Consider the following 25,210-nt stretch of genomic DNA (forward strand, 5'->3'; position numbering starts at 1 on the left):
ATTTCTTTTTTATCTTCAGTACGGTTAATATATATTTTTAATAACATATAAAAAAAGCATTTTTAAATATTTAATTTTTTTAATTAAAAAATAAAAATTTTGATACTATAAAGTACAGAAATCAATTAAGAAAAGATGATATATTGGAATATTACAAGCAGAATTCAAAAAAATCCAAAAACTTTTTCCATAAATAAAAAGAGTTGGTCACCTGACAGGAGTAGTGTAACTCCCATTGCACAAAAACTAAGGCATGCCCACATTGTCAGGTTAATCAGTAGCAAAAGTAATTAGGTTGTTTTTTGTAGGCTGATCCACTTTATTAATATAGAGTGTTATTTCAAAAGCATGTGCAAAAAAATCTGCAAGGGCCCAAAATAAGGAACAATAAGAAAAACAAAAGCCGTATAAACATGTCCAATTCTGAATGGTTTACAGAGCTATGACTGTTTGAATTTTAAAAAATGGCTTGGAGGTCTGAATGGTAAAAAGTAATAAATTAATAAAAATTAAATAAGCCTACAATCACAGCTCCACAGCTATTAAGAATTGGACATATTTAAACAACTTTTTGTTTTTAGACCCTAGTATGCATCTTGGAAATTTTTTCGCATAATTAATTTTGAAATAAAATATCCTGTATAGAAATGACAATATTTCAAAATACGATTGAATAGTTTGAGAAAATAAATTCTCTGTATTTTTTTTTTTTTTTTTTTTTTGGCCTGAGGACACTATCCCTCCAGTGAGGGAACTAGAACTTGGAATGATGCTTTATACAAATGGCTATATTTATTTATGAGTTGATCTAAAGTTACTGATAATGTTTTTAATCAAATGACATCACCAAGAAGGTGAATCTGTTATTCGTTAAAAACTCCTGAGTTTTTAATGAATAACTGGTTACACTGCTGTAACCAGTTTCTGGACTATCTGGTTCTATCATCAGACAGGTCTATAAGCGACTCTGTGTCAAGCTGCAATGTATTTAATCTAAATGAGTGGTGAAAAGGCCAAAACTCCTGACTGGAAATGTAATTTTCATTATGTACATCATGTAATCCATTTCACTGGGCTACATTAGCTAAATGTAGCAATTTAGTAAAGAAGTGGAATACTGTTTCAATGCAGATATTGAAATAGTTTGAAAAAATAAATAAATGCTAAACATTCATAAATACGGCATTTCAAACCACGCGCATAGTTATATAATACAGTACTACTGTGCATGCATTTGTTTGTTCAGGCAGAGATAAGGAGGGAGATCCAACTCTTAAAGAATTTTGAAAAGAATTCCAATATTTTAGATGCAATCATAATAACAAATTTAGCATGGGACAAAATTGCAGAGAACATGAAGTGTGTTTGGAATAAACTCTGTCATCAGTTTATTGATAACTTTGAAGGATTTCAAGAACCAGCAGAGACCATACAAAATGAAACAGAAGCAGTCATAAATGTTGCTAACCAATTGTAGCTTGAGGTTTCTACAACTGATGTCACTAATCTGCTTCAAGTACACAATGGAGAGTTCCCAAATGAAAGCCTCACTGAAATGGCAAAATGTGAAGAAGCTGAGGAAGAAGGTTTAACAGCTTAACCTCGTGTTCATTCCTTCACACTCAAGGGCTTGACAAAGTTTTTCAACACAGAAAAAGCAACTGAGATTTCGAGTCACAAGATTCAAATTTTGAGCGCACTAGAAAAGTGCGCTCGAAAAATTGAATTTGTTACAGATTTAAAAAATGCTTATGTATACCATGAAATTTATAAATAAAAGACTGTCTTGGAAACAAATGACTCGAAGCATTTTTGAAGAAGAAGACGAACTCCTTGTGGTGCCTCCGTAGCCAGGTGGGCAGGAGCAGCAGTGCATAGCACACACTTCTTGATTAGACTGGGGTTCGAGCCCTTGACCACCAAATACGGAGGATGCGGAAAGGTCAAGGAATGACCACCGCATGTCCCCGGAGCAATATAGCCTTAGTTGCTAATGCTCCTAAAAAACCAAATAACAAACAAACGACTCCTTGTGGTTCCAACAAATCAACAACGAGAGCCAACAATGAGTGATGAACCATCAACGAGTGTGCATTTAGTCGTGATGATGAAGAATAAACATTCTTTAACATTTGTATGACATAAATAATTGCTTTATTATTATAATTTGCTTCATTTTAAAGGCTGTGTTTTCATTTCTTTGGATAAATAAATCATGGTTTAAGCATAAACTATTGTTTTCTTGAACTTTATTTAACATTAATATCATCAAATTTCACCCGTTTTTAACATTATGTCTATGGGAAATAAATTCCTGCTTTACGAGCACACGCTAGGAATGAATTAATTTGTAAAGTCAAAACTACCTGTACCTGATTTAGATAAAACAAAATCAACTGAACTGACATAGGTGACAAAGGTTATGTTGTCTTTGCAGGACAACGTATTATTTTATTCATGATGTTAATAGTAATTTGTTCAATTCAATTGAACAAATGAAGCTGAAAATGAGACAATTGTGAGGAAGCATCCAGAAATGGTATTTTTAAAAATTGAGAACACCATGATGAAAGTGGTCAAGTCTTCATAGTTCAAAAATGATTTTCCAGTTTCCTCCTCTTGATTTGTGGTTTTGGCTATCAGGACAATGAAAAATTGAAATTTAATTTGGTCATTTTGAGTTCAGAATTGTAATTTGGTATATGTTCCTTTGACCAATTTTCTCCTGTGGCTCTTATCTGCAGATTTCCTTTAGATCAATTTCTATGCTGTTACAGATAATGATAGTTTTCCCCTGATAGGTGTTCAAGGTGAACATATTTTGAAATATGATTATATTTGGTTTGCCACACAGGTTGGAGAATGTGCATGTTCTTCTGTCTTGGGACTCAAAACGTGATTCAATCTCTGGTATATTTTGAGCTTATCACTGATAAGTTGTGCCAAGGTTAAAATAGCCCTCAAAATCAATTGGTGTTTCCATGAAGTCATGTCATAAAGTTAATAAAATTTATAAAGTTTTTTAGAAGTTTCTCACTTTTTGCAATCATGAAAAAAAAATTAAGCCTGTGGAATGGGATTTGCAGTGAAAATCTTGAAAAAAGTTAGAGAAAAATTAAAGTATTTTATTATTCAGAAGTAAATTACCTTAATTTTTACTTACCATTTTTGACTTCTTCTGATCCTATTTCTCCAGAAAAATCTATTAGATTGAAAGATGAGAGTTTAGCTAAAGGAACAGGCACACCTACAATATGATGCTTTACAAGAAGACCTAGAATGCATTCATGCCATCCGTGTTGCTTTGCAATGATTCCCAAGCTAGCAGGTCGCTCATCTAGTGTAGTTTTCAGCTGGAAACATAATAAAAGGAAGAAATTAAATTAACAGAATAGCAAATGCTTCTATATCTTGAAACTCATTTGTGAAATCAGTACGATTTGGTGAACATTAAGCGTTAAACTGAAATGGAAATTAAAATTGGTAAGATTAATCTAGAAAAGTGTTGTGTGCTTTTTGCATCAGTTTATCAATATTGATAAAATAAAAAATTAAGAAAGTTAAACAAAGAGGCTGAATGGAGAAATTTTGCACGTTGCCCTCAGTTGATGTGAAATCTCTGAGAAGTAAGTAGATTGGTATTTAAAAGAGTAGGATCTTTGGAGACCCATGATCTATGGGTTTAATTCAGCCATGACTTTTTAAAAAAACATGAGGAAACTTAACGAAGCCTGGAAAAAGTTGACTAGCAGGTGAACATTAAAAACATCTCTTGAAGGTTTTGTCAGAACCATTTGATGTCCAAAGTTCAGTTAATTATTCCTCATGATCCTTGAAGCATTAAATAAAAATACAATATTTTAAAAGAAAGAAATCATTCTTTTAAAAGTATACTGCTATTTTTCAAATGTCTAAATTGGCTCTTTATTCCCGCCTTTGTTAAATTTACATAACAAAAATAAAAGAAAATAAATTTAACATACTGGAACTAGCTGTAGATGCATTTTCCATTTATCTGTGATGGATTTTGACATTTATTTTGACAATTCCAACTTGATTAAATTTATATCTAAAAACCTGCTGAAGTGGGATTTACTCAAAGAGGTAACTACCGTCAGGGGTAAAGGGAAGGGTTTTTGCTTTCATAAAGGTGACTAAGGTGGTCTGTGATAGTATTTAAATTCAATACGGTGGGACCAAATGATGATGTTGCCAACAGCAAATTCAAAATGGGAAGCATTCAAAGAATTAATCTTGGAAGCTACTAGGCTCTACATACCAACTAAGAAATATTGTTCAAGGTTTAGGCCTAAATGGATGTCAGATGAACTAGTATTAGTATTAGTAATGGCCACATGGTGCAAGAAATCCTATGGCTTATGCTGCACCAGCCAAAAAAAAAAAAAAAAAAAATCCGAACAAAACAATGATAAAAACAAAAAAATATATATATATATAAAATAAAATAAATAACTAAATAATAATAATTAATAATAAAAAAAAAAAAAAAAAGGAAATTAAATCTATCATCCTATGCGCTTCCCTTACCCGAAAGTACTATCCAGATGACCTTTGAATTTCCCCAAACTGTCGGCCTCTACCACCCATGAAGGCAACTTATTCCAGTAATTTATAACTCGCTGGCTAAAATAAAACTTCCTGCAGTCCAATCTAAACATTTCCCCCCGTAACTTGAATTTATGTCCCCTAGTTCTAGCATCATTTATAATCTTGAAAATTTTGTCCTCATTCATTTTACTGATGCCTCTCAGAGCCTTAAACATCTCAATCAAATCTCCTCTAAGGTGTCTAGTTTCCAAACTCTGCAACCCACATATTCGAAGTCTTTCTTCATAAGGACGCCCTTTTGCCGATCTCACCAGGCGAGTTACCCTTCTTTGCACCCTTTCAAGAAGCTCGATGTCTTTCTTTAGGTGCGGTCTCCATACTTGAACACAGTATTCCAAGTGTGGTCTAACATAAGCCTTATATAATGGGATTATCACGTCCCTATCTCTACTTGCAAAAGTTCGATAATCGTCGATAGGACACCATGGGCCTTCATTGCAACCTGTTTACAATGCTCAGAGAATTTCATGTCTGACCATATCGTAACACCCAAGTCCCTTTCCTCCAGTACTGGGTTTAGTTAAACTCCACCAAGTGAATAAGTTTTTTTGGGATTACTGTTTCCCAGGTGTAATACCTTACACTTTGTTGGATTAAAGCACAGCTGCCATTTTTCTGACCATTCCTGAAGTCTATCTAGGTCTCTCTGAAGAAGCTCAGCTTGACAGTGATCATTAACTATTCTACCAATTTTAACATCATCTGCAAATTTAGACATCACACCCTCTATCCCTTCATCAATGTCGTTTATGAAAATTAAAAACAACAGTGGTCCTAATACTGATCCTTGGGGAACCCCACTTCTTACATCAACCCAATCTGAGGAATAGCCATTTATCACAACCCTCTGCCTCCTGCCCTGAAGCCATCCTTCTATCCATCTAAGGATTTTCCCAGTGATTCCGACCTGTTCCAGCTTATAAAGCAACCGCTCATATGGGACTGAGTCAAAAGCTTTGCTGAAATCTAAATAAACAATGAAGAAATTATTCCCTAAATCCAGCTCATGAGTGACCCTTTCAAAATAGCGAACCAGATTTGTTAAACATGATTTTCCCTTTACAAAACCATGCTGAGTATCCTTGAGAATTTCAATTCGATCCAAATGATCCTGAATTCCACTCTTGATCATTGCCTCCATGATTTTCCCTACTACTGAAGTCAGACTGACAGGTCGATAATTTCCAACTTCACTTTTAGAGCCACCCTTATGTATGGGAGATACATTTGCACTTTTCCAATCCAAGGGAATCTCCCCAGAGTCTAGTGATGCTCGCATAATTAGCCTCAATGGTTCAATGCACTCGCTTGCGGCCTCTCTTAAGATTATAGGGTATATTCCATCAACTCCAGGAGCCTTACTGGTCTGTAGGCTCAAAAGTTTTTTCATTAAATAATCTTGCAAAATTTCAATATCATTAATCACATATTTTTTAACTTCGCTCCCACAATTTCCCATTGCCACAAAAGGTTTTTCATTTGTAAATATTGATGCAAAATAACTGTTGAGTTCATCTGCAACGGCAGCTGGTGTATTTAATACTATCCCCTTTCCCTTACGTAAAGGTCCGATCTGGTTTGTCCTGCTCTTCTTGGCATTTATATATGTGAAGAATTCTTTATCCCCCCTCTTTGCTCTGTTTGCTTGTGATTTCTCATAAACTGCCTTTGCCTGTCGAACCTTTTCTGTGGCTCTATTACACATCACCTTGTAGCTGTTATAGGCTTCAGTACTTTTTATTGCTCTGTAACCTTTCCATGCTACCTTTTTCTGCTCAAGTAATGTGGCAACTTCACTATTATTCATCCAACTTGGAACCCTTCCCGTGGAGTATTTTTTTAATGGTATATACGCATTCAAGGCATCTGTGATTAATGTTTTAAAAGTGTACCACAGTTCAATTGTATTCATTCTCTCGCGATACCTACCCAGTTAATAGAGGCCATGTAGTACCTTAAGGCATCGTAATTTCCTTTTCTGAAATTAAAATCCATTCCTTTGCCTTTTACTTCTGCTACCTCTCTCGTCATCATCCACTGTAGAACTCCGTGATCACTTCCTGCTACTGGTTCCTCTACTGTCAGCCCTGTTATGTCATCTGATTCATGTGTGATGATGAGGTCTAGGATATTCATTTGACTAGTACTTTCCTTAACATGTTGATACAAATAACAGTCATCTAGTTGACTTAAAAATTTTGTTCCCCATGTCGAGTTTTCTTCCCATTTACTCCAATCAATTAGAGGCAAATTGAAATCACCCATAATAAGGCATTAACGTTTACTTGCCCATTCCATTTGCATGTAGAGGCTTTTGTCATAATCTTCACAATCACCTGGCCTGTAGATTACTCCTACTCACATTATACTTTTGTTTCCAACTATCTCACACTATACAGACTCTATACTAGCATGTGAAATGTCTGAATCCGGGAAAGCTTTCGTCGCATTCAGGCTGCTTCTGATAAGAAGCATTACCCCACCACCCCTTCTATCTAACCTATCCTTCCTAAATACATTATACAAGCCGTACTGAAACACATCATCCCCAATTTCCGGGTGGCCCAACGTCTCTGTAAGCCCTATTATGTCCGCGTTACTTGTTTTAACTAGCAGTTCGAATTCGCTCATTTTATTGACGACACTTCTAACGTTACTGTATAAACAATTAAGATTTACTGTTCTTGTATATTTAACAACCCTAACACAACCCTTGAAGTTTTTTAGGCTCTCTTCCCTGATATTAGCTACCTGCTCACGTGAAACGTTTCTACCCCCAGAACATCTAGATAATACGTCCAGTTGGGGTAACAGATAAGAACTCTTAAGGTATGTGCAAGAGTTACTTTGACAAATATTATCAGATAAACGCGTGTCAGTATTACCCACATCCCCCCCTAACTAGCAGTTTCCCTGAACCTTTAAGGTATCCTCAATAATACTGGCAAAAACATTTGTACCACCTTTGTTTAAGTGTATCCCGTCTCTACAAAACAAATTCCTTCTACCTACAGTGTGGGCCATGCTCATAGAAATTTACCCCCTAAAGCCTTGCAGATTCCTTCAAGTCTTGAGTTAATCCACAAGGCTTTTAACATATAATCCCTCCTATCGTGTCTGGGCAGAATTGCAGACACATAGACATTGTGGCCTAGCTCGCGACATTTCCTCAGCATGGTTATGTACTTTTGAGACATATGGCAGAGAAGAAAAATGCATACATATAAATTGAGGAGTGACTTGGAAGCTCATGACAGATATAAGCTGGTCTGTAATCAAGTCACAAAGGAGATTAGGCAGGCAAAGGCAGATATGAGAAATCTTTGGCAAAGGATGCAAAGAAAAATAGCAAAGAGTTCTTTTCTTTACCTATGTAAACTCTAGAAGGAAAGGGATGAATCAGATTAGTCCACTGGATATTGATGGTTCAACTGTTGATGATCCTGCTCAGGTGGCTAACAAACTAAATGAGTATTTTGCATCTACATTCACCCATGAGGAGTTATTTAGGGAAGGGGATGCCAGAGGTGAATTGAACTCTAGCAGTGAGCTAGATGATTTTGTAATAACTGAGAGGAACGTGGAGGAGAAATTGTTGAAGATAAACATAAAAAAGGCACCTGGGGTGGATGGGATCTATCCAGTTATATTAAGGAGGGAGAAAAGAAAGTAAGCAAACGCTTAGCCATAATTATGAGAGCTTCTTTGGCCTCAGGGGAGGTACCCATGGACTGGAGATGTGCAAATGTGACCCCAATTCACAAAGGAGGATCAAAGGGCAACACAAGTAATTATAGACCTGTTAGTTCAACTTCTGTTCCAGGAAAATTAATGGAGGCACTGGTAAAAGAAGCACTGCAAGATCATCTAGACAAGACTTCAGTTATAGTTCGGACACAGCATGGTTTTGTTAAGGGAAAGTCTTGCCTGACCAATTTGATTGGATACTATGATGTGGTCACAAAGGAACTGGATGCAGGGAATAACTTTGATATTATATATTTGGATCTTAGAAAGGCTTTTGATACTGTTGCACATGGAAGACTGCTGCACAAATTGGAGCAATGTGGCATAGGAGGCAAATTGCTGCTATGGATAAAGGGATGGTTGAGTGGGAGAAGACAGAGAGTGGTAATCCATGGTCACTGCTGATCGTGGACTAATGTTATTAATGGAGTCCCTCGGGGTTCAGTGTTCGGTCCATTATTGTTTTTTGTATTTATAAATGATATTGATGATGGTATATCAAGCTTAATGTCCAAGTTTGCAGATAATACAAAGGTTGGCAGGGTTGTTAAGGACACTAATGACAGTACGTTGCTGCAACAGGATTTAGAAAAGTTGAGCAGATGGGCTGAGAGGTGGCAAATGAAGTTTAACATTGACAAATGTAAAGTACTACATATGGGAACCCCAGAGTAACGTATCAACTCTGTGTTACTACACTGACAGCGGTAGAGAATGAAAAGGACCTGGGGTAATTGTGCAGGTAGATATGAAGTTTTCTGAGTAGTTGCAGACGGTCTGCAAGAGTAGCTCATGGTGTCTTGTCAATGATATACAGGAATTTTTCTAGCAGGGATAAGGAGGTGATTATCCCCTTGTTTAAGGCAATGGTCAGGCCACACCTTGAGTACTGTATACAGGTCTGGAGACCTCATTTTAAGAAAGATGTAGAGCTGTTGGAACGAGTACAGAGAAGGGCAACAAGATTAGTGAATGGAACAAAGGGTTGCTCTTACAAAGAAAGGCTTAAGTTTTGCAAATTACAATGTCTGGAGACTAGGTACCTGCGAGGTGATCTGATTGAGGTGTATAAAGCCTTGAATGATTTGAGCATTCAAGGCTTTATACACTCAATGCTGATGGGATTCTTCCTCTTGCTCAGAATAATCACCTGAGAGGGCATAAATTCAAATTGAGGAAAGACAGATATAGGATAGAGGTGCAGAAGTTTGCATTTAGCCAGCGGGTAGTTGGTTGGTGGAACAGACTTCCATCCTTTGTTGTGGAAGTTGATAGCCTAAATAAATTTAAGGCTGGGCTGGACAGGTATTTGAAATGAACAGAGGGGTGAAATGGGAGAGTTTTTTTTTTTTTTTTTTTTTGGCTGATGCTGCATAAGCTTGCTTTCTTGCATCATGTGCCTCTACTAATGCTAATACCTGAAAAATCAAAAATCTGGCACTCTCCAGATTTTGTGATTGCTGATTTTAGGATGTTCATTAGTTCACTATGAAATACTACATTATTTTTGCATTTCTTTCTTTGCAGCACACATTGCTATAATATTTATTTGTTTGCAAATGTCTGATTACATTGCATTTCCTGACACATGAAGTTGAAAAATTATATCTACATACATATGCAAAGCAAACGTGTTTACTTTTCCAAATTTTACAAAACATGGAAAATCTTGTACATGTTTTCTGAAATTTTACAATTTATTTCTTTAGCATATTACTCAGAGATATTATCAATTACCTTTGCACCAACAAGTATAATGAAATGCTGTGTCACATGTTGCAGGAAATAATGCTGTTTCCTGCAATCCAACTTCTATACACATCATCAATGTACACTAGCATACATACCTGATAGTAAATTCTTTAACAAAAGCAAATTTGTAGATTTTTACTATTCTTCTGCAAAAAAGATGTAGGGAAACTGATAAAATGTCAGATGGATTCTCCATTATAAATCCAGGGCAGTTATACAATTTTCAATGGTCTACCAGAATTGAGCTGCAGCCTGATGCACCCAATGTAGTAAACAACCTTCCAACAGTCTTGCCTTCACCACTCTATACAAGATGAGACTGGTGAAACAATTTATTAAAGCATTGGATTTTCAAAGTGATGGCTTCAATTGGAAATAACAACAGCAGTCTATGTTTCCAAAATTGTCTGATGCAAAAGTGACAGGTGAAATATTTATTGATCCACAAGTTAATCAGATGCCGACTTCACAAGGACTGGAAGATAAAATAACCTATGCTGAGAGACATGCTTGGCAATCATTTAGGAGTAACTGTGCAATCTGACACAGATCTGTCAACAAGAATTGACACGCTGCTAAGACAGAACATGGTGTTTCATGGATAATGTACAGGAATTTTGTTCAGGAACAAAGAGGTAATTATTACATTAAAGCAAGGTTATACTCAAGTATTATACAAACATAGCAGTTGCCAAGAACTGAAATAAAAATATGATATTCTGGAGAACAGCAATACCATGAGTTCCACCATTACTAGCTTAATTCAGTTTCAGATTACTTAAAATTTTTAAGTACATAGTTAATATATTTTTATAATTAAAAATAGATAATAATTCTACAAGTAGTATATTTTATTTAAGACAGAGTTGTAAAAAAAAAAAAAATGTGATATGTCACTGATAAGACCACATTTATTTTTAAAGTAGATAACTTGGTGGAAAATGTTGCCGGCCATTGGTATACAGGCCTAGAAGCCTGATGTCAAGCGGGATCTGGATCTATGGGAAATGTGCAGAAAACAGATAGTGGGTTATTGATATAAAGAGTCACTTTACAGAGAGAGAGAGATCTGTATAGATATTTGTTAGAGGTATTTTAAAACTTTGATATGCCTGAATAGATTAAGCAACGGGTTATCTTTTTTTCTTTTGCAGGTGAACTAGAACACAAGCACTTAAATTAAGGAAGGGCAGTTTTAGGTTGGATATGAAATAATTGTCTAAATACCGTAACTAGGTGCTTCACCTGTTAAAGTATCAGAATGTATTTGTTGTCTAAAAACCATGTTTCTCAGATATTTACTCTCTGGTTTTGTCAGTGATTTGCTGAAATATGAAACTAACAAAATGATAGTTTGGTATTTTGTTTATTTGTTTAGTTTTTTTTTTTTTTTTTTGTCACAGTGCACCAGCAAGATCAATGAAGAAGTAAAAGAGAGAGAACATCTCTGAAAACATGTGCAACTGTATCACCAATCACAAAGGGAGATCAAAGGGGACATGAGTAATTACAGACCTGTTAGCTTAACTTCCATTCCAGGGAAAATAATGGGGTTACTGGTTAAAGAAGTAATGCAGGACCACCTAGACAGGAATGCAATTACACATCAGTCACAGCATGGATCTGTTAAGGGGTGATCTTGTCTAACCAATCTGACTGGATACTATGATGCAGTAAAAAAGGAACTGGATGCAAAAAATAATTTTGATATCATATACTTGGATTTCAGGAAAGCTTTTAAAACTGCTGCACATAAAAGACTGCTGTACAAATTGGATAAGTGTGACATTAAGGAAAAATTACTGCTACAGATAGAGATAGTTGAGTGGTTATTAATAGAGACTGCTTTTCATGGAATAATGTTATTAGTTAATGACAGTAATCAAGAGAAGCTAATACAACAGCATAATTTTTCTTGATCAGATAGATCTATTGCATAAGGGTAAAAGTAACTCCAGATAAACAAGCCAACTGTGTGGTGCTGCACTTAATGTAGTGGAAAATAAAAAAGAGATCTGGGGATAATTGTGCAGTCAGATATCAAGGTCTCAGAGCAGTGCAGATAGGCTGCCAGAGCAGCTCATGGAGTTTTGCCAATAATATACAGGAACTCTGTGTGCAGGGATAAGGAGGTGATTATCCCATTGTACAAGGCTATGATTAGGACAAATCTTGAGTACTGCATACAGGTCTGGAGGGCTCATTTTAGGAAGGATGCAGATTTTCTGGAACAGGTGCAGAGAAGGGCAATAAGATTGGTGAAGGAAACAAAAGGGAAGTCTTACCAAGAAAAGCTTCAGTTCTGCCAATTGCAGCATCTGGAGACTAGACACCTGTAAGGTGATCTGATTGGGGGTGTTTAAGACTTTGAATGGATTGAGCAAGCTCAATGCTGATGGCATTTTGTTGTTGTTGTGGAAGTGGGTAGTGTGAATAAATCCAAAGAAGAACCAGGCAAATTTTTGGAAGGGATTGAAACATATGATATGATTTGTAGACTTCATCAAACAATAAATAGATTTTAAAACTTAACACAGATGAAGTTATATTCAGTTCCAGCACTGAGATTAAAGACAATCTGTGCCAAATGAGTCAACTATTATATTACAAAATTCTCTTTTAGCCAAAGAATTATTAATTGTTGGAATAAATTACAACATAACCTTGTAGAACTGGAGTTCTTATATATTAAGGTTTGGACAGATACTCAGATGGAACTAGTGTGTGTGTGTGTGTGTGTGTGTGTGTGTGTGTGTGTGTGTTTATGAAAACCCAAAACATGTATTAAAACCTATAGTAATTAGCACCATGCATGGGCTGAAGGTTGAGGAGATGAAAGAAGGTACTTGACATTAGACTTAAATTTATATAGATTGCAATTTTCAGGAAATATATATGAAGGAAAGTTGTTACAGAAAACAGAAGTTGAATGAATAAATGAGAAAGAAGAAAAGTTCTTTCTGTGAATTTGAAGTTGGACAGTAAAAGGATGTTTACTAGTTGTAGCATGTGTTCAAACTACTTTGGAAGAGAGAGAGAGTGGGAATTATGGAAGTATATATAGAAAAGGCATGCAACAGAAACAGAATGTCTATGAAACAAAGTGGAAAGACTCTGTTAGAGATGAGTCTTTAATTAGCCTAACTGCCCTCTTTTGAATGGAATCTAGAACCCTTAGAGAAGTTTTGGGGTAACTGCCCCAGTTGTGGGAACAATATTCCAATACTTCACAGTGAATAGCTGTTTGGAAGAAAAGTAATGACAAGAGCGAAAGAAAAAACCCAATTTTAAGATGCAGAGGAAGCAACACTTGTAATATGCTTATGCCGAGAGAGATTGGAAGTCAGGGTAATCCCCAACAGAGATATATGATCTTGTTTAGAAATCAATGTGTTGTTGAAGATAAGTATAGGAGCAGAAGAAATCTTTTTTGCGATATATATTTTATGCAATATAAGACAGGATTGAAATATGAGACAGGACTAATTTTGAAAAAAGTTCGACTTATTTCTTTGCATCATTTTCTTTTTCTTTGGTCTGTAGTCTAACGAAGGACCCTTATAATGTCACTCAGTTGTCTGTCTGTCAGAGCATTGTATCTCTGGAACCACTCGACCTATTGACTTGAAATTTTGCATGGGTTTGTACATCATGTGGGCCAACAAAATGCCATATTGACCATTGTTGACAAAAATTTGTCTGAGGAATGGGAGGAGGTAAAATGTTGGGGGACAAAAATGTTGACAACCTATAGCTTATTATACACCGTTGGAAAGAGCTCAACAAGCAGGTTTAAAATATAATTTTAAAATATTTTTAAAATTAAAAATGGCAGCGCCAGACAGGAAAATGTGAGTACTTTTCATGTCCCTCCCTCTATTTCCATCGCTAATGGAGCTAAAAATTTAAAAATCATATTAGCTATGCGTTATTCAATGCTTATCAAGGGAAACTATTCTGATTGAAATCTATCATTTACTTTTTGTGTTAAAATTAAAAAAACAATTTTTTATTGCACTTTGATAGCATGCTTCTTTGTACTAAGTCCTTTTGGTGACAAAAAGGTTGCTAAATAGTTATCTTTATTTGATACTACACTAATGGTCATTTGTGACTATGGACCCTTCATTCTGAGTGCCCGACATTCAGTAGTTGACCAATTTATTTTTTATTAACAGTTATAACTACATCAATCAATGTTTTTCATATACTGACTTGTAAAATTCTACAAGTTATTATACAAAAAACACTTTTATAGTTTACAACTATAAAATTTTACATTGTTTAAATAAAAATTATTTAATAAATATATGCAAACTTTTATAATGACCAGTTTATAAATATTAATTGCAGGGAATTGTCATTATTTAATGGATAATATTTTTTTTTTACACAAAATAATGATTAGAATAATTGTAAGAGTAATATTTACCCTCTTTGCTACTTCAAGCTTCAAAGAAACATCTAAAGTAAGAATAAAATTCATGAAAGCCAAAGCACCCTGATAACTTCCTTGAGAATCTGTTATAAAATAAATAGCATTTTCAGTATGTATATATGCTTATCAATATTTATAACACTATTTCACAAGACAGACTGAGTAAAGAAAATTTTCTTTTATTATGAAGAATCACATTATTCTCATAAAAATAAGAACTAAATACATGTATGATTCAATTTATTATGCTTCAAAAAATAAAACACACACACACACACTGTTAAAAGTTAGTTAGGACTCTCTTGGCACATTACCTACTTTTCATCACTGTGCATTTGTCCATGTGACACTAATGTGATCTTTATTGTACTATGTCTGTACATCTCTACATAATACAATAAAAATAATTTGCTGATTTGTATATTGTGCAAGCTAAAAAACCTGTAATCACTCCTGTAATCATTCCCTGCACCTTGAATTAGGTGATTCAGTTGAAGCATCTTGAATTAGCTGATCAGCTAATTCAACCCTCAATGAAGAAATCTTTAAGAATTTAATTAATCTATACCTAAATGATTTAGTATTAGTATTGGCAAATGAAAGAAAGCAAGCTTATACATCAGTAAAAGAAAAAAAAAAAAATAAATAACACTTCATACAGTTTCTCTGTGACACGTTGGACAGACAACTTGTGTACTTGAGACACGCTAATTAGTAGTAGAGGCATTTGATGCAAGAAAGCAAGCTTATGCAGCATCAGCCAAAAAAAAAAAAAAAAAAAAAAAAACCCACTTCCACTTCACCCCTCTGTTCGTTCAAAATACCTGTCCAGCTGAGCCTTAAACTTATTTAGGCTATCAACCACCACCACAAGGGATGGCAGTCTGTTCCACCAACCAACCACCCGCTGGCTAAAGGCAAATTTCCGCACGTCTATCCTACATCTGTCTTTCCTCAATTTGAATTTATGCCCTCTCAGGTGATTTTTCTGAGCTAGAGGAAGAATCCCATCAGCATTGAGCATGCTTAAACCATTCAAGGCTTTATACACCTCTATCAGATCACCTCGCTGGTGCCTAGTCTCCAGACACTGTAATTTGCAAAACTTAAGCCTTTCTTCGTAAGAGCACCCCTTTGTTCCATTCACTAATCTTGTTGCCCTTCTCTGTACTCGTTCCAGCAGCTCTACATCCTTCTTGAAATGAGGCCTCCAGACCTGTATACAGTACTCTAGGTGTGGCCTGACCATTGCCTTATACAATGGAATAATCACCTCCTTATCCCTGCTGGAAAAATTCCTGTACATCATTGACAATACTCCATGAGCTACTCTTGCACCCGTCTGCACTGCTCAGAGAACTTCATATCTGCCTGCACAATCACCCCCAAGTCCCTTTCATTCTCCACCACTGTCAGTGCAGCACCACAGAGTTGATACGTTGCTCTGGGGTTGCTGTTTCCCATGTGTAGTACTTTACATTTGTCAATGTTAAACTTCATTTGCCACCTCTCAGCCCATCTGCTCAACCTTTCCAGATCCTGTTGCAGCAGCATAGTGTCAGTAGTGTCCTTGACAACCCTGCCAACCTTTGTATCATCTGCAAACTTGGACATTAAGCTTGATATACCATCGTCAATATCATTTATAAATACAGAAAACAATAATGGACCCAACACTGAGCCCTGAGGGACTCCACTAATAACATTAGTCCATGATGAGCAGTGTCCATTGATTACCACTCTCTGTCTTCTCCCCCTCAACCACCCCTTTATCCATAGCAGCAATTTGCCTCCAATGTCACACTTCTCCAATTTGTGCAGCAGTCTTCCTTGTGCAACAGTATCAAAAGCCTTTCTAAGATCCAAGTATATAATATCAAAGTTATTCCCTGCATCCAGTTCTTTTGTAAATGCATCATAGTATCCAATCAAGTTGGTCAGGCAAGACTTCCCCTTAACAAAACCATGCTGTGTCTGAGCTATAACTGAAGTCTTGTCTAAATGATCCTGCAGTGCTTCTTTAACCAGTGCCTCCATTAATTTTCCTGGAACAGAAGTTAAGCTCACAGGTCTATAATTACTTGTGTCAGCCTTTGATCCTCCTTTGTGAATTGGGGTCACATTTGCACATTTCCAGTCTATGGGTACCTCCCCTGAGTCCAAGGAAGCTCTCATAATTATGGCTAAGGGTTTGCTTACTTCCTTTGCTGCCTCCTTTAATATAACTGGATAGATCCCATCCACCCCGGGTGCCTTTCTTGTGTTTATCTTCAACAGTTTCTCCTCCACTTTACTCCCAGTTATTTCAAGATTCTGTAGCTGACTGCTAGAGTTGAATACACCTCTGGCATTCCCCTTGCTGAATAACTCCTCATGTGTGAATGTCGATGCAAAATATTTAGTTTGTTAGCTACCTGAGCAGGATCATCAACAGTTGACCCATCAATATCAAGTGGACCAATCTGATTCATCCCCTTCCTTCTAGAGTTTACATAAGTAAAGAACTCTTTGCTGTTTTTCTTTGCATCCCTTGCCAAGGATTTCTCGTAATCTGCCTTCGCCTGCCTAACCTCCTTTGTAACTTGGTTGCATATCAACTTGTATCTATCATAGGCTTCTGTGTCATGTGTTAATTTGTAAGTATCCCATGCATTTTTCTTCTCTGCCATATGCCTCATTAGTTCATCTGACATCCATTTTGGCCTAAACCTTGAACAATATTTCTTAGTCGGTATGTAAAGCCTAGTAGCTTCCAAGATAAGTTCTTTGAATGCTTCCCATTTTGAGTTTGCTGTTGGTAACATCATCAGTTGGTCCCACTGTATAGAATTTAAATACTGTCTCAGTCCATCGTAGTCGCCTTTATGGAAGCAATAATCCTTCCCTTTACCCCTAATGGTAGTTACCTCTTTCAGTAACTCCCACATCAGCACACTGTGATCACTGCCACCTAGTGGTTCATTTATCTGCAGATTCTTAATGCATGAAGAATCACTGCTGATAATTAAATCAAGAGTATTACTCCCTCTATTTGCTTCCCGAACATGCTGATGTAGAAAACAATCATCCAATAAATCCACAAAAGCCCTGCTAGTGTGTGAGTAACCAGCCCCCAAATTCCAGTCAATATCTGGGAAATTAAAATCTCCCATTATAAGACTCTCTGATTTACTGGCCCACTCTATTTCCCTGTACAGTTCCTTATTATACTCATCAGAGTCATTAGGCCTATAGCACACTCCTACTCTCAATTTTGATCTCCCAATGCTTATGTCACACCAAACTGACTCCACACTGCACTGTCCAGCGATGTCGACTGGCTTCACTTCCTTGGTTTTTATGTGTCTCTTAACTAATAGCATAACCCCTCCCCCCTTCCTATCCTGTCTATCCTTTCTGTAGACGTTGTACTCCCCAAATTGCAGTTCTGCATCCCTTATATCTGTGTGACACCACGTCTCTGATATCCCAACAATATTTGCCTTTGATGTTTTGAGCAATACCTCAAATTCATCAAATTTATTTACTAAACTCCTAGCATTGGTGTACATGCAAGTATACCTGCACCTGTTTCTATTCTTAGCTACCCTAACACAACCCATGTGTTTATTTGTACCGCAATGACTCCCAGCAGTCTCTGAAATATCCTGAATCTTGTTTTTCAGGCTTCTGCTCATTCCAATAGAAGCAGTGCAAGAATCTCTTTCACCTCTGCCAGTGGCTACTGCTATCTATTCATCTTTGTATTCCCCCCAAGCTAGCAGTTTTCCGACCCACCTAACACTGCCTCGACAGCATCAGCAAATATTCTTGGACCCTTTCTATTTAAGTGTATCCCATCCCTGTAGAAGCAATCTCTCCTGTTAACAAGTACAGTCCAGGCTGAAAAAAATTCTACCCCTTGAGCCTTGCACAATCTTTCCAGGGCCGAATTGATCGACAAGGCTCTCATCATATACTCCCTCCTATCGTGTCTGGGCAGAATTGCAGACACTTTCAAATTCAACCCTAATTCTCGGCTTTTGTTCAACAGTGACCTGTACTTGTTAAGTAATTCTGCGGGTCTCCTACTCTTAATATTATTAGTGCCAACGTGTACAACTATATCACCTTTTGTGCCCTTAAAAGATGATATTCGCTCTACAACGTCATCAACCTTTGCCCCTGGCAGACATACCCTGGTCCTGTTCCACCTATCTTTTTTACAAAGCATGTTCCCCGTTTCCCTGACAATAGAGTCACCAACAACTACTAGTTCCTTCGGGACCAGCACATTCTGCCTTGGGGGTTGTCTCTGTGTCACGCGATGCCCAAGTGCAAGCTCTGGCGTTGATGTGGGCAGCTGAGAGCTTGATGGGCCCCTCAATTTAGTTCCTTCGAGGGCATCCACCCTGTCCTTCAAGCTCTCATATAGGCCCACAAGAACGCCGAGTTGTTGCCTGATATCGATACACTCCTTGCATCGCGCACACACAAAGACATCCCCCTTGGCAGTATCATGTCCCGTACCCGATTGCTCTGCAAACATCAAGCAAACAGTGCATTTTATAAGGCTGTGAGTCAGAGGACAACTGCCCCCCTCAGTTCTGCTCTGAGCCACAGCGCTTCCATTAGCTTGAGCCTTATGCTTTGCTGCTCTGGTCTGAGTCATGATTCTATTAATTTATTAATTAATTATGTTATGTTATTAATTATGTTAAATATAATTAATTATATTACGTTTGTAATCTAAGTCGTTATATGTATTTATTTAAACGTACAATTTAACTGCTAACGAAGTTCAACTAACGCTATCTAGTACGGCAAACAACTATCGTATCACAATGGCGGGAAAAAATTTACGAACGGTATCGGAGTTGAAACACGTGGAACCTTTACCGATACTTTTATGCAATTACAAGGCCGAATAAAGAATAAATACACCAAGTTAATCAGAAAATCACAAAATAATGTTATACTACTAAATTTAAATCAAAAGTTTTAGAAAAACAATAATTTCAAATCAATAAATAAGAAAAATCCACTTAGCGGCTTGGAACACGACCGTCTCTAGTAGCCTCGTCAGCAGACTCAACAATATTCATAAAATCAGGCAAATGCTAACTTATTGTGATTTTCTCTTTTAGAGGAACTGTGTTCTCATTCCTAATTTAATTTTTAAAGCAAATAAACATAAAATATTAAAAATATATATAGTATATTTAAAAATAAAAGAGGTGAAAGACTTGTGGAATTTGCAGAATCTCAAGGAATGTCAGTAATGAACACTTTTTTCAAGAAAAGGGTGAACAGAAAGTGGACATGGAAGAGTCCAAATGGATTAACAACTAATGAAATCGACTTCATCCTCACTAACAGAAGATATATTGTGAATGATGTTACCGTCCTGAATAAGGTAAATGTTGGAAGTGATCACAGAATGGTAAGATGTACACTTGATATAGACATAGGAAAGGAAAGGAAAAAACTGACTCGAGTAAATAATACAAAGGTCTTTGAAATAACAGAGGAGGAGAAAAAGCAGTATGTACTGGAACTTAAAAACAAGTTTGAGCTTCTGCAGACTGCTCAGGACCAAGATATCGACGAGGAATATTACAACTTTCTGAAAGTGATAAAGCCCAAGAAACCTATAGGGAAACAGAAATCCAAAGAAGAAAAAATTAGTCAAGAAACACTTGTCATGATGAACCAAAGACGACAAATGAAGAGCAAGAAAAACACTGCCAGGGAGAAAATTGAGTATACTGAGTTATGCAAAGCCATTAGAAAGAGACTCAGAGAGGACACAAGAAGATTTAACACAAGAAAAGTAGAACAAGCATTAAGGGAAAACAAAGGATTTAAATCAGCAGTCATGAGCAGTAATACAGAAAGACAAATGATACTGAAACTGAAGATTGTTGTTGTTTGTTATTTAGGAGCATTAGCAGCTAAGGCCATATTGCTCCGGGATATGCGGTGGTCATTCCCTGACCTTTCCGCATCCTCCGTATTTGGTGGTGACGGGCTCGAACCGCGGTCTAATCAAGAAGCGGGTGCTACGCACTGCTGCTCCTTCCCACCTGGCTACGGAGGCGCCTGCTGAAACTGAAGAATAGCAATGGTGTACTTATAAACAGCAGAGAAGGCGTAATTCAAATAGCAGAAGACTACTATAGAGAATTATACAAGGAGCGAGGGAATGATACCAGCAGTGGGGAAGATGGATTGCAAAGTAGCAACACATACGACATACCCGATATTCTTCCTGATGAGGTAGAAGATGCATTGAAGAAAATGAAGAATCGGAAAGCCCCGGGGGAAGATGAAGTTACTGTAGAGTTGTTAAAATTGGGAGGAAGAGACATAACACAAAAACTGGCAAGGCTGTTCACAAAGTGCATTAGAAAAGGTGTGATGCCTAAGCAGTGGAATAATGCAATCATAGTTTTGCTGCATAAGAAAGGAGATAAATCAGAAATTGGAAATTATAGACCAATTAGCTTGTTATCCCATATCTACAAGTTGTTCACAAGGGTCATTACTAACAGATTAGAAAGAATACTTGATGAGAATCAACCGAAAGAGCAAGCTGGCTTTAGGACAGGATTCTCAACTATGGATCACCTTCACGTAATATCACAGCTAATGGAGAAAGCAAATGAATATAAAACACCATTATGCCTGGCATTTGTGGATTATGAAAAGGCATTTGACTCCATACAGCATAAGGCAATGTTTCGGGCACTGGAAAGACAAGGCATAGATACTCCATATATTATGATTTTGAAGAAAATATATGAGAGTGCTACATCCTTTATTAGACTAGACAAAGACAGTAGCAAATTTAAAATCGAGAAAGGAGTTCGACGAGGAGACACAATATCTCCGAAGCTGTTTACTGCTGCCCTTGAGGAAGCTTTCAGAAGATTAGACTGGTCGCAGAAAGGAGTCAATGTGAACGGAGAGTACCTAAACCATTTACGATTTGCAGATGACATTGTGGTCATAAGCCACGATCCCAAAGAATTAGAGGAAAATCTTAATCAGTTATGCACAGTTAGTAAGGATTTTGGACTAAAGATGAATATGGCTAAAACAAAAGTAATGATGAACAAGTATGGCACGGAAAGGGAAATAATGATTGAAGGAGCAGTAATTGAAAAGGTGGAGTCATATACTTATCTGGGACAAGTTATTAGCTGTAATAATGATAAATGGCTGGAAGTCAAGAGAAGAATAAATTTTGGATGGATAGCATTCAGGAAATATAGTCACATACTGAAGAGCAATATCCCAGTTTGTCTGAAACGTAAAATAATGAATCAATGTATACTCCCCACCATGACTTATGGAAGTGAAACTTCGGCACTCACCAAAAGAATGGAAGAGAAGCTAAGAACTACACAGCGAAGAATGGAACGAATTATATTGGGAATTAGAATGTTAGATAAGAAGAGAAACACATGGATTAGGCAGCAAACTCAAGTAAAGGACATTCTTATCAAAACTAAAGAACTAAAATGGTCTTGGGTAGGACACATAGCTCGAAGACATGATGACAGATGGACTAAGAAAATAACAGAATGGTACCCAAGAGGAGCTAGAAGAAAACCTAGAAGACAAAGGCGGAGATGGATAGATGAAATTCATGAGTTTTTGAGTAGTAAATGAATGGCCAGTGCTCAAAACAGAAGGAACTGGAAAGTTGCTGGAGAGGCCTTCATCCTGCAGTGGATTGAAAATGGCTGATGATGATGATTTAAAAATATTTAAAATATTATATTTTTGAAATATTATCAATATTATCACAAAACAAAAGCACAAAAGCAGTTTAAAAGTATCGTCAAATAATAAAATAAAAAAAAAAAAAAAAATAGATGGGACAAAAAAAAAGTTTTCTGAGTTCACAGCTCACCACTACCTATCCTTTGAAAACACCACAATATTAGACAAACAAGACACAAAATTTAAGTTAGAAACCAGAGACTAGCAATAAGATCAATGACCAAGTCAATAAACATTACATAGACCAATAATAATTTCAGAGGAGTGGGATCTAAAACAAATATCCTACAAGTTCAAATTTAATAACAAAATATAACAACAGTCCTCCAATCATCCAGGACCTCTACTAATGGGAATGGGAAGTCACACACCTGGATTTCCAAGTAGAAACTTTCACATCAGTTCCTCCAAAAAAAGCTTTAAAATGTTCTAAATCTCTAAATTTTCAAATTCCCAAACTATTAGCGAAATAAAAGGCTGAATTTTCATTCTATCCTCCTCCTCTTCTTCTTTTCACCTACTTAAATAATCCACCCTGCCATACGCTTTTGAAATACTACAAATGGAACATGCCTGGGCCATATAATAGCTGCTGGCAGAGGCAAAAGTGATCGTTGCTCTGCTTCTACTGGAATGAGCCTAGAAAACAAGGTGCAGGGGATTTCAGAAACTGCGGGGAGTCACTGCAGAACAAGTAAATACATGGGCTATGTTAGGGTAGCTAAGAATAGGAACAGGTGCATGCATACTTGCGCCAACCGGGCTAGCCGGGTGGATAAAGTGCCTGCCTGGCAACCCAAAGGTCGTGGGTTTGAATCCCGCCTCGGGCTTGGATCAAAGTACTGCAAAAAAAACCTTGGGAGGTGCATTATGGCCACAGAAGCCGATGCGTCAACAACTACCAAAAAAAAAAATGTATACTTGTGTGTATACCAATGCTAAGAGTTTGGTAAATAAATTTGATGAATTTGAGGTGTAAGTCAAAACATCAAAGGCAGATATTGTTACAACATCAGAGTTGTGGGGTCACACAGATATAAAGAATTCAGAAATGGAATTTGGGGAGTACAATGTATACAGAAATGATAGATAGGACAGAAAAGGGAGGAGGGGTTATGCTATTAGTTAAGAAACACAAAATCTAAGGAAGTGCAACCAGTTGATATGAGTGACAGTGCAGTGTTGAGTCAGTTTGGTGTGACATAAGCATAGGGAAAGCAAAATTGAGAGTAGGAGTGTGTTATAAGCCTAATGATTTTGATGAGTATAATGAACAACTGTACAGAGAAATAGAGTGGGTCAGTAAATCAGATTGTCTTAATAATGGGGGATTTTAATTTCCCAGATATTGACTGGAACTTGTGGGTTCGTCACTCACACACTAGCAAGGCTTTTGTGGATTTATTGGATGATTATTTTCTACATCAGCATGTTCGGAAAGCAACTAGAGGGAGTAATACTCTTGATCTGATTATCAGTAGTGATTCTTCAAACATTATGAATCTGCAGATAAAGGAACCACTAGGTGGCAGTGATCACAGTGTGCTGATGTGGGATTTACTCAAAGAGGTAACTACCATAAGGAGTAAAGGGAAGGGTTTTTACTTTCGTAAAGGGGACTACAGTGGTCTGAGACAATTTTTAAATTCTACACAGTGGGACCAACTGATGATCTAACCAACAGCAAATTCTAAATGGAAAGCATTCAAAGAATTAATCTTGGAAGCAACCAGGCTTTTCATACCAACTAGGAAATATTGTTCAAGGTTTAGGCCTAAATGAATGTCAGATGAACTAATAAGACATGTGGCAGAGAAGAAAAATTCGTGGGATACATATAAATTAATGGGTGACAGTGAAGCCTATGATAGCTATAAGCTGGGTCTGTAATTAAGTCACAAAGGAGGTAAGTGAGCAGGCAAAGGCAGATTACGAGAAATTTTTGGTAAAGCATGCAAAGCAAAACAGCAAAGTGTTCTTATGAAACCTGGCTTTGTCTTTTCCTCTTTGGCAATGTATGTTCGATCCAGCATTTTTTACCAATACAGAGCAGTCTCGTCAACGTTAAAAATTTGTTGCGTTGAATAGTAGCCTTCATCAATAATTTTTTTCAACACATCACTAAATTCCTCTGCAGCTGCAGAATCGGCACTGGTGACTTTGCCGCATACTTTAATATTTTGGAAACCAGTGCGATGCTTGAACCTATTAAATAAACCACCCATTGCTTGCCACGAACTTGGCTTGGGGTTTGCCGCTCTTATCCTTAACATCTTCATAAATACCTCTTGCTTTTGCTTGAATGGCCATTAGACTCAGGGGCACTTGCTTCTGAATCTGATTTTCCATCCATATTATTAATAGCTGTTCCATCTTTAATATAGCACCTGAACACTGTTTTGTGATCACTGATGATCTTAAGTGCATTGATCCTTTGACATGTTCTTTTACACGTGCACTGTCCTTTAATATAGTATTCACTGTTGAAGCAGCAAGACCTAATTCCCTTGCAATAGATAACACTTTGTCCTGCTTCGTACTTCTTAATCATTGTCATCTTCATTTCTAAATCAATTTTGTTTCAATTCCTGGCACTACCACCACTTTCACTTTTCATTGGTTGCTTTCCCTTCATCATTGTAATACGTAAATAGGAATGAAGAGAAGTTTCTGAAAATTTGTTTTTTATATGATTGAAGATTTCAGTAAAGGGGAACTCATTTCACCATAACTTAAAAACCCACACAACTGCAGTTATCCGGTATTATCTCAAATGCAATAAGATCAAGTTTACTACTTGTTTATAAGAGATTGCGCTAACAGAAACCCCCAAAAAAACTGGAAAGTGATAATTGTTTTTATTGTTTTTTGGTC

At 36.8% G+C, this 25,210-nt stretch overlaps 1 protein-coding gene across 2 annotated transcripts in view; it reads right to left on the reverse strand.

Annotated features, from left to right (window-relative positions):
- Positions 1–25,210, reverse strand: part of LOC150075774 (neurobeachin-like protein 1) — a 693,585-nt gene that overhangs the window by 263,623 nt on the left and 404,752 nt on the right. For both annotated transcript variants that reach the window (XM_090387670.1, XM_090387669.1), the window contains exons 29-30: positions 14,561–14,649; positions 3,164–3,353 (exon numbers count right to left, since the gene is read on the reverse strand). In XM_090387670.1, the coding sequence (XP_090243796.1) occupies positions 3,164–3,353; positions 14,561–14,649 (279 nt within the window). The remainder of the gene's footprint in view (positions 1–3,163; positions 3,354–14,560; positions 14,650–25,210) is intronic.

This window comes from Mastigoproctus giganteus, chromosome 13 (genome assembly GCF_048544385.1).
Source record: "Mastigoproctus giganteus isolate SK-2022 chromosome 13, ASM4854438v1, whole genome shotgun sequence".
Taxonomy (NCBI): domain Eukaryota; kingdom Metazoa; phylum Arthropoda; class Arachnida; order Uropygi; family Thelyphonidae; genus Mastigoproctus; species Mastigoproctus giganteus.